The sequence below is a fragment of the Microtus oregoni genome, unplaced genomic scaffold (assembly GCF_018167655.1).
Source record: "Microtus oregoni isolate MIOR12 unplaced genomic scaffold, Mior012 000017F_ref0000208, whole genome shotgun sequence".
NCBI lineage: Eukaryota > Metazoa > Chordata > Mammalia > Rodentia > Cricetidae > Microtus > Microtus oregoni.
In genome coordinates, this window is record NW_024543076.1 from 2,361,159 (window position 1) to 2,371,778 (window position 10,620).

General features: G+C 54.0%; 1 protein-coding gene across 5 annotated transcripts in view; it reads left to right on the forward strand.

Annotated features, from left to right (window-relative positions):
• Tbc1d2 (TBC1 domain family member 2) overlaps window positions 1-9,224 on the forward strand; it is a 48,878-nt gene extending 39,654 nt beyond the window's left edge. For all 5 annotated transcript variants that reach the window (XM_041667836.1, XM_041667835.1, XM_041667837.1 and 2 more), the window contains 4 exons: window positions 3,446-3,566; window positions 5,623-5,808; window positions 6,306-6,427; window positions 6,888-9,224. In XM_041667836.1, the coding sequence (XP_041523770.1) occupies window positions 3,446-3,566; window positions 5,623-5,808; window positions 6,306-6,427; window positions 6,888-7,095 (637 nt within the window). In that variant the 3' untranslated portion in view covers window positions 7,096-9,224. The remainder of the gene's footprint in view (window positions 1-3,445; window positions 3,567-5,622; window positions 5,809-6,305; window positions 6,428-6,887) is intronic.
• Window positions 9,225-10,620: the final 1,396 nt, after the last annotated feature.

The window sequence follows — 10,620 nt, forward strand, 5'->3', positions numbered from 1 at the left end:
AGGACCTTTGGAAGAGCAGGCAATGCTCTTAACCTCTGAGCCATCTCTCCAGCCCCTCTTCTTTATTTTTTATTGTTTTTATTGAGCTATATATTTTTCTCTGCTCCCCTTCCTACCTCCCCTTCTGCCCTCTCTCCTTAATTCCCACACTCCCAATTTACTCATCTGCCTGCTTTTTTATAGCACTCAGGAGTGCCTGCCCGGGGATGGCACTACCCACAGTAGACTGGGCCCTCCCTCACCAAATACTAATTAAGAAAATGCCCACAGACTTGCCTATAGGTGGATTATATGGGAGTATTTTCTCTTTTGGAATTCCCTTTCCCAAATGTCTCTAGCTGGGGTCGAGTTGATAAAATACTAGCCAGAATAGGTAGTTTGGTAGCTAAGAGTACTTGTTGCTCCTCCAGAGGACTAGGATTTGGTTGCCAACACCCACATGGTGACTTGCAACCACCCATAACGCCAGCTCCAGGGGATCTGATGCCCTCCTCTGGCCTTCATGGACACAGGCACATAAATATGCTGTGCATAAACCCATGTAAGCACACACGCAGATGTCCATAAAAATAGTAAGCAATTCTTTAAAACAGCAAATGCTAATGAATTCTTCACCAAATAAATAAATGGAGGAGGAGGAGGAGTTAAGAAGATGGGTCTGATGTCAGAGACCTATAATCTTAGTTACTCCAGAGACTGAAGCAGGAAAATCACAAGTTCGAGCCTGTCTAGACTATTGTTGACTACAAGGACAGCCTGCATGATTTAGTGAGTACCTTGTCTGGGGCAGGGGTGAGGCGTGGGGGAGGGGGAATGCCCGAGGATATAGCTTAGTGATAGAATGGTTGCCCAGCATATGTAAGGCCATGGGTTCAATCCTGAGCACCCTCCAAGAAATGGGGGGGAGGGGTGGTGAGAAATCTGTGAGGGACCAAGGGACCATCAACTCTGGAATTGGGCCAGTGGAAGGTTTTACCTGTGACCCTGAAGGTGGGAATGAGCTGAGCACCCCATTTTCCAGCCGAGACCTGAGATGTTGAAGAAACTGCCCAGAATTTCACCATGCACTGCAGCCCTGCAGCCCCTGGCCTGGGTTGGCCCCATACCCAGTCCTTCATACGACCACCCTCTAAGTGGGAGCTGGGCTATATCAAAGCCTTCCTGATCCATGTGTCCCATGGAGACCAGGGAACTTAGCCACACTGCGGCTCTGGACTTCAGAGGTTGGCCAGTGGTTAAGGGACAAGGGAAGGTCTGATGGTAGGAGGGCCTTAAGGTCAAAGTCAGCCTTGGGAGCAAAATGTCCTGGTGTAAATAGAAAGCTATGTATAGTAGCGCCTACCTGGGTCTCAAGAGGTGTGTGTTTTGCAGCTGCAAGCCCCTTATGACTGTCTGTGTCACCATCTAGTGGTCAATCTCAGAACTGCTTGCAGTGGGTCAGAATAAACAGTTCCCATAAGGGCAACACAATCGAGCTTGTTCGGGAGGTAACAGATAATGTGAAGAAGTCTAATGCCAGCTTAGACCAAGCCCTTGAAATCCATTTCCCTATGATAATCACTGTAGTGCGCTAAATGGAGTTCTTCCCTATCTGCACACGCCTTTGCAGGCCTGCTTGTTGGTAGCCCCGATCTATGGTGAGCCCCGAAGGACCAGTCTCCGATAACTGACCTTACATATACAGAAGTCTAAACCAATACTGACAGCAGTTCCTGAGGGCATTCTTGGGCTTTGGGGGAACAGGTGGGCTAGGGTAGGCAGCAGTAGGCTGGACTTTGGGGGCCTGGATTCTGTCCCCTCTGCCAATATGATCTTAAGTGATGGCCACTTTTGCCTTCCGAGCTCCAGTTTCTCATCTGTATGGTAAGAGGTTTGCTTTGATCAGAGGAGACCCACGGGAAGAAGCCTCCTAGAGACCCATTTGAAGTGTCCAGGCTCAGTAGCAAAAAGTTCCATGATCCATTACATATGTCTGCCCTGGGCATTGGTAATACTGACCACTGTGGGGACTGACACACAGGGCATTTTCTGTCCTTGAGCCCAATGACCTCTGCAGGTCCCCTCCCCCAGCTTGGAGAGGGCAGAGCCTCCTGTGTCTCAGGAGACCTGAGTCTGTTTTTCTCTTTTTGCACTCAGCTCAGACTCAGGAGGGTTTGTATAAACACGTAAGTCAGAGCAGGGAACAGTTCCCTCTCAATCGGCTTGAAAAGGAGAAAGGATTCCCCACCACACACACCACCCACTTTGTGAGAATCAGCTCTGGTTCTAAAAGTCATGAACCTCAAAAGGAAATGGAGGTCATGAATCCAATCCATTAAGACCCCCAGAAGCATAAATGTGGCTCTGAAAGGCTCTGCAGACCGTGGGGTTGCACCCCTGTGACCCTAGCACCCAAAAACTGAGGCCAAAGGATTCCAAGTTCTAGGCCAGACTGGCTAGATATCAAGACTCTTAACAAAAAACAAAACAAAACAAAAACCTTTTTAAAATAAAAATCAAAGCTTCTTGAAGTCCACAGAGAGCCCATGACTTCCAGTGAAGGCCCCCGTTTCCCTACAGGTACCAAGGAGGGCTGCGCCTCATGTACAATGTACAAAAGGGGTCCCATGGTCCCCGTCCCTCCTCCCAGGGGCTTGTTGCTGTAGAGTGTCCTGAGGCTTTGCTGATGCTGAGCACTGTGCGCCTCCAAGAGTGGCTGGAACCGGGCAGTGTTCCCAGATGTGGGGCCTAGTGTTTACCAGGCTCCATGGAAGAGCTGCTGGGGCTGAGGCTGGCCCTGGATGTGACTCCTCAAGGAAGGTGGAAGAGCCGAGTGCTTCTCTGGGGAAGATGCCCCCACTCAGCTCTAAGCTTGTGTCTGTCCTGCCTGCGGTCTCAGCCGACCTAACTGGGTGACTGTGCACAGGAGGGAAGGTTGTGTGTGCTGAGCACAGGCTGTGTAGATGAGCGGGGTGTGAGGTCTGTCTGCCGTCACTGGGGACCATGCAGCTCTGTCCGGTGGGCAGTATCCCTGAGAGACTCTCAAAGCCTGACAGTATGAAGGTGAAGACAGCCAGCATTTCCTGCACTGACTGCATGCCCTGCACGGTTGCACACCAAACATGCTGACAACCCACAGGGCTGACCATTGGTCTTCACCCAGCCCTGGTGACCATAAGGAGGCTGAGGCTCAGAGAGGTTAAGTAAACCCAAGGCCACCCAGGAAACAATTCTTGCCATAATTCACACCCAGGCAACCCAGGCTGGGAGCCTCTGTTCTGAATTGTCCCTCATTGCTCTGAAAGTCAACCCGGGCATCCTCCTCCAAGCATGCCAGGTGCCATGACTACCAGCCTGTCAGCTAAGGCCAGGTCCGCTAGGGCTCAGCCCCAGGACCCAGGATGCTGCCTCTACCATACAGCACCGCAGCTGCTATGGGTCATTCAGGCCTCTCCCTTCTCCACAGGCTGGCAGCCATTGCCCTGTTGGTCCTGGAGGATGAGGAGAGTGCCTTCTGGTGCCTGGTGGCCATTGTGGAGACCATACTGCCGGCTGAGTACTACAGCAAGACACTGACTGCATCCCAGGTGAGCTGGCTGCATCTCAGGGTGGGCAGTACCTGGTGACTGGTCAAGGCAATCCCCCAGAGGGGTTCCTTCAGGCCAGCAGATCCTGGGTCTCCTCCTCTTCTACACAGGGACCTGTAACCCCAGGCTGGCCTATTCTAGAATAGGAATAAGGCCCCTTATTCCTCTCAGTGCAAAGTCATGCCCTAGTCCCCCACCCCATTTTTACAGAGGCAGCCTTCAGCTTTGACACACCTAGCCTCCCTCCTCACCTCTCTGCCCCCCTCCTGTCATGTCTGACACCTATCCCCCACCTCCTGGGCTGCCCTTTGGATGGCAGGGATCGTGTCCAGCTGCAGGGACAGCTTGGACTCCGAAGAACTGTGGGAAGGGACTGCATCCAGCTTTACAGAAGGGGAGGGCCCGAGAGTGGTACCTAGTCCTCGACGCTGTCAGTGGTCAGGCTCCTCCCAGCTCCCTTATCCACCATCCTCATACTTCCAAGTGGTTTCAAGAGGGATGCATCTCCTTAACCCTGTGGCCATGGTGTATGCCAAAAAAGTCAGACAAAGGTGGGGCTGGCCCTTTAAGTCCACAGTTTCTACTTCCTGCTTAATTCTATTTTTTAATGCCCCCCCCCCCTTAATTCTTAAGGTCAGAACTATATCTTAGGTTTGCCCCCCACTGCAAGACTGTTGTAATTGGTGCGGCGGGGCTGCGTCCCCAGCACCCCGGCCGCCTGCTAGCTCATGCCCGAAATAATACACAAACTGTATTCATTTAAACACTGCTTGGCCCATTTCTATCTAGCCTCTTCTAGGCTAATTCTCACATATTAATTTAGCCCATTTCTAATCATCTGCATAGCACAGCTAGGTGCGCTTACCGGGAAGATTCTAGCCTACGTCCATCCTGGGAGCTTCATCGCATGTGTCTACCCAGGAGCGGGGCATGGCGTCTCTGTCTGAGGCGTCTTACCTCACTTCCTCTTCCTCCCAGCATTCTGTTCTGTTTACTCCACCCACCTATGTTCTAAGCTATGAGGCCAAGCAGTTTGTTTATTACTTAACCAATGAAATCAACAGATTGATATATGACACTCCCACATCACAAGACAGCCTAGGAAATACCATATTTCACCTCTGGATCTTAACGTCTGAAAGGGAAACGCACTGAACAGCAGCATCAAGCTTACCTTTGGTTTTATTTTGGTCATGGAGAATTTGCTACATTCGGAACAGTAGAGAAGGTTCCCACCCAGTGTCCCTGGCCACCAGCAGAAGGAAGAGGCCTGTCCCCTGCCTTGACTGCCTTGGTGTGGATCACAGGCAGTTCTTTGGCTCCGCTGTGTCAGCTCTGATGACTCCCCTGGAGCTCTGGACTGGCCGTGGCCTCTGCGGCTACCATGCTTCTGAGGGAGGGGGAAAGGCTTCCCTGAGTACTCAACACAGCAACTCTGAAGCCCAGACAGACTGGCATGGGGGCTGCCATGGTTCTAGACAAGAAGGTGCAGGAGGAAACGCAGATCAGGACACTGCCGGGGAGGAGGGAGCCGGCCCAGAGAGTAATCAGTCCACAGAAATAAATAAGCCAGCGCCACCAGGAGAGGTCACCAGCAGCAGTGGCCTTCAGCGACCTGCTGTCTGATGTGGCAGGACACCGTTCTCCCCGCCAGTATCTGTCCCAGGCACTCACCCCAAGTGTCGGCCAATATGGGTCTGAAGCCCAGAAAAGATGCTCCTGGCTTTCTGTGCCTGTGAGCATGAGACTGATTGCCTGATTGCCAGGGACGTTGGCTGAGTGAAGGGGCCATGGACTTACCCATGGACGAGGCACATGCCAAAGCCTGTTGTTATGCCCGGGTATTTCACCTGCGCCAGGAGCCATGGCGATGCCACTGCACCTGCCACACACACGCATGCATGCACATGCATGCACATGCATGCACGCACACACACAGACCACCCCTGGTACAAGAGAGGCCCACCCAAGCAGCTCTGAGCGTATAGACCGCTGGGGTCTGAAGAGCAGGCGGAGAGGGAGACAGCTGGTGTGACAGGTCTCTGCTGCCTTCCAGGTGGACCAGCGGGTGCTCCGGGACCTCCTGTCAGAGAAGCTGCCCCGGCTGACAGCACACTTGGGGCAGCACCACATAGACCTCTCCCTCATCACCTTCAACTGGTTCCTCGTGGTCTTTGCCGACTCCCTCATCAGTGACATCCTCCTGCGAGTCTGGGATGCCTTCCTCTACGAAGGGACAAAGGTGGGTATGCCTGGGCCCAGCTGCCCATCCAGGCCTCACGGAATGGACAGCCTGCCAACTGTCAGAGCCATTTGGGACACCTGAGAACACAGCTCCTTAAACCGTAGTGTTCTGTGCAATATGAGAGGAAGCGGTGGCCCCACATTTGAAGCTTGGCTCTGGTCCAAAACTTGCCTGTGACCTTGCCAGGAGATCTCGGTGAGGGCTGCCACCAGCAAAGATGCTGGTGATACTAACCACTTGACTCCAGCAGGGCCCTGCTCCCTCGTGCCTTGTGGAGGGATCAGGTACTCAGAGACCAGATATAAAGCCACGCTTCAAGTAGTGCTCCCTTTAGGGTCTTCTGTCACCAGCTCTTCTAGCCCTCCCCTCTCCCCCACCCCCCCACCCCGCACTGGCCTGCCAGGAATCTACACATTCCCAGAGTCTCTGGGCTTCTCCATGAGCAGTACCTTCCTGGGATCCTGCACCCCACCTGAACCCCCACCTTGCCCCAGGTGGTGTTCCGATATGCCCTGGCCATCTTCAAGTACAATGAGGAGGAGATCCTGCGGCTGCAGGACAGCCTGGAGATCTACCAGTACCTACGCTTCTTCACCAAGACCATCTGCGACAGCCGGTGAGCTGCCCACCTCTCTCTCGCCCACACCTCCCCCAGCTTAGGAGTCCTGAGGGCCAGTCTACCTTCAGTTCATCTGTGTCCTTGTATGGCATGCCAGCTCCCCAGCCCATCTTCGCCCTGCCATCCACAACCAGGGTGTGGAGCAACCAACCCCACCACCGCCTGTGCCCTTAGTTTCTCCAACTTGGAGCCTCCTGGCCACTTCCTTCACTGCCACCACCGTCTCTTGGGCCTGGTCCATTTCTTCAAAGCTAAGCCCCTTACCCCTCTCTCAGGAACCCTGCTGGGTCAGGGGCCTGCTGAGCTCCTTCTTGTCCCAGCTCTGGGTAGAAAGGGTCTTTATTGCCTCCTGGAAGGTAAGTTCCAGAAGGAAGGGCCACCATCCCAGGGCAGATGGGTGTCAGGACAGACCCAGAACCAGCCTTCATTACCCTGGCTGACTGTGCCTTCCTCCCAGGAAGCTCATGAGCATCGCCTTCAATGATATGAACCCCTTCCCCATGAAGCAGCTGCGGCAGCTGCGGACAGTCCACCGGGAGCGGCTGGAGGCCGAGCTGCGGGAGCTGGAAGTGCTAAAAGCCGAGTACTTGGAGAGACGGGCTTCCAGGGGCAGAGCAGTGCCCGAGAGCTGTGTCAGCGAGGACGAAGGGGAAGGCGATGGCTGATCTGCCACTCTGCTTCCCGAAGCCTTTCTTACCTTTGCTGGCAGTAACACAGAATACAGGCCCGGGCCAGAGGTCTGCGTGACCCTGGAGAAGGCCAGTCTCCTCCCGTGCGGACAATGCTTGACGGGAAGTCATTGGTTGGAGTCTCTCTTCTGAGCCTCCCAGGCTTGCCATCCTGTATTACAGCACCACAGAGCACTTTAGCATGTAGGGAGGCAGGAGGACACTCGGGATCGCCTGGAGCGTTCTCTGAGGCATGACTGTTTCGGTTTGACTTAGGTTTGCTCTTCTGAGATCGGGTTTTGTGGAGCTCAAGCTGACCTCAAACTCACTACATAATTGAGCCTTCCTTGACCTTCTGGTTTTCCTGTCTGAGGCATGTGGGCATAAAGCGATGTTCCTTTGATTGATGTCTCTCCACCTTTAGGACAGACATGCTCTCCTTACCAGTGTTCCTGGGCAGGCCAAGGTTTCAGAAATGTTCCCTGGCACCCTCTGACTCAGGGCCTTGGTCCCCATTTTTGTGGATTCCAAATTAAAGACCTGCATTTTCAGGGCATCTGTCTTTCTGGGCAGTAGCCCCTCTGAAGTGCCACCTGGATCCATGTTGAGACCGCCCTGCTCGAGGGGACTGTTTCTGGAGCCCCATGCCCGAGCCTTCCTTCCTTTTTGTTTACAGCCTACTGGGGACATCCCAGGGGAAACCCCTACCTGCCACCCTGAGGAACTCAGGACCGTGGGCCCAAACAGCTATCTACTCTAACATGCCCTCGTCATGTGGGGCCAACAGGGCAGGGTTGGGAAGGCAGGTGGGGCTGCAGCCCGCCTGGCTCGGCAGAGCAAGTTGAACACAGTTTTCTGGCCCAGCGTAGCCCTGTTCTCCATGTTCTTCCTGTCTTTTCAGTAGAGAGTGCTGCCTGTCCGGTGTCCTCCCTACCTCAGAGAGACAAGGTGCACAAGGGGTCCATATCTCTGCAAACTGGGGCTGCCATCGGGGCCTTGAGCCTGACTCTCAGAGGGCTGGGGATGGTGGGGGGGGGGGCTCTTTATGGAGGCTGTTCTGGAAACTCCCAAAGTCAAGGCTCCTGTGGAGCTGGGGCCACGCCCATTGTATACAGGCTAGCATCTGAGAACCATGGTGTGACCCTGAAGGCATGGCATGCCTGGCACCCACAGAGTACCTTCCCCGCCCCACCCCCACAGCACACACACCAGCTCCTGGGCTAAGGAGTCCTGTGAGCACCCTGCACTGGGGCTTGCCTGCTGCACCCTGTACTGGGGCTTGCCTGCTGCCTCTGCCAAGGCCTCTTACCTGCAGAGTTTCCAGGAAGTGGGAGAAAACGTAGGAGGGAGGTCTTGGGATCTGGGCTGAACCCTGACTGGCACAGTAACCCTAGCGTGAGTCATGGAGGAAGAGGCAGCTCAGCCCTGTGGAGCACGCAGCAGTTAAAGTTGTTGCTGGGGCCTGGTGCAATGAAGTGCCCAAGGCGGTAAGCAGCCTGAGGAGACCTGGCAAGGTGGGTTCCGGATATCCCCAAAACAGGCCAAATGGTGGGCACAGGCTGCCGGATAAACGGTTCCTTCTGCCCTTCTCTGCCACTCCCTCCCCCAAGCCACTGCCCCCACCTCTCCTTTTCCTCACTCCTCCCTAGAGGAGGTCTTTGCCCAAGCCCTTGTGCTCCTCCTCGGGGGACTAGACCAGCTTTCTTACCAAGTTACGCCCTAGAATCCTGGGCAAGCTTTGTTCCGTCAGTCCATGTTGCTGGGCTTGTCCTCTGATGCTGTTGGGGCCGTGGCGTTCTGATAACTGTGGGAGTTCTGGTTAGAGTTCTGGGACTAATTGCCTCCTCCAGCCCTGAATGAGGAGGCATGCTGAGAACAGCTTGTCTTACGGTTTTCACCGAGGTCAGGCTCTGGTGACAGGGCACAGAGAAGTTAATGAACTCCAATGTCACACAGCAGGGGAGGGCGGGCGGGCCTGGTCTGTGAAGGCCTGCAGGCACACCCACAGGGTTAACTCTAGGAAGAGAAAAGGGGGCGCCATGTGTGGTGGTACACATTTCTGGTCCCAGCAGTCTGGGCTACACCCTGGTCTACATAGCCAGACAGTGTCTCAAAGAACAAAATAATAAAAAGAAAACAGATGCTTGTCTGAGTTGTTTGAACTGGAACAGGGGTGGACAAGGGGTACAGGGTGTCCCGAGCCTGAAAATATCGGGCTGCTGCTGGGCAGAGTCTACCCCTCCCTTGGGGGCGTGGGGCCTACCCCTAGTGTCAGGTTCCTTGCTCGCCCCACAGCTGTTGCCCCTTCCCCAGGGATCACTGCTTCCTAGACTGGGGGATCTGATCCCACAATTCACCTTCCTACCCAGAACAGGGATGGGACTCCATGCTCCACCCCTCCCATCCCTGGACCAGCAGGCCTTATCACAGAGAACAAAGGGACTGGGTCAAAGAAGGGGCCTGGGGACCTGATAAACTCCTCAATCCACGTGGGAAGGGCCAACTCCCTTCCAGACTACTTTGTTATAGACCCTCGTCCTAGGGGCTGTCTTCTCTCCGTACCCCCACCTCTACCCACAGACAGACACATTCTATGGGAAACTCCTTGTGGGACAAGCAGGTAGATGGAAATGAAGCAGTAGATGACATAAAGCAATGTCCCTGTGACGAGGGCTCTCCACTGTCAGGACAGAAACACTCTCATTACGTGCCCTCTCCTTGGGACTCCATGCCCCCACCCCAGGAACATGGAGTTGAGCCTGGTTCATATCCTCAAATTAGTCATTGTCGCTGTCCCCACCCCAACCCCATGTGGGGTTTAACCAGGCCCTGGTAAGTTGTATCTCTGCCCAGTGTCCTTTTGTATGTAATGAGTTTTTAGGCAGAGTCTTCCACACTTGGGGCAGGACTAGGAGAAGGCAAGAGGAAGCAGGGAAGGTCCTTCCCCAGGCACAGAAGGGTCATGCCAGGTTTCAGGCCTCCCCTCTGATTTGTGGGTCCATATGTTCATGGTCCCCAGAGAATCTCTGTCAAACAAGAATGTCCCAAGACTGTCTCAGCCGCCAACTGGCCTGGCACCCATGAACAAAGGTTTCTTAGAAGATGTCTCTGAAAGAGGGGACAGTGTGAGCAGAGACTTAGGGGGGTGATGTTGGGAGAGAGATACCAGAGAGCCTGGCTTCAGCCTTTAGTGAGCTGGGTCATTCAGGTGGCTCTCAGCCTGCTCCCAGGTAACACCTTAGTTGGCCTAACACGACGGTACAAATCTGCAATCCCAGCTCTTAGGAGGTGGAGATGGGGTGAGTTTGAGGTTCATAGACAGTTTAAGACAAACCTGGGCTATGTATGTGGGGGACCATGTCTAAAAGAATAAGAAAGCAAACAGGCTGGCAAAATGGCTAAGGGGGTAAAAGTACTTGCCACAGAAGCCTAACAGCCTGAGTTCTATCCCTAGAAACCATAGAATATGTAGCATGGCAGAAACAAGAGAGACTTTGTCTCAACAAGATGGAAGGAAAGAAT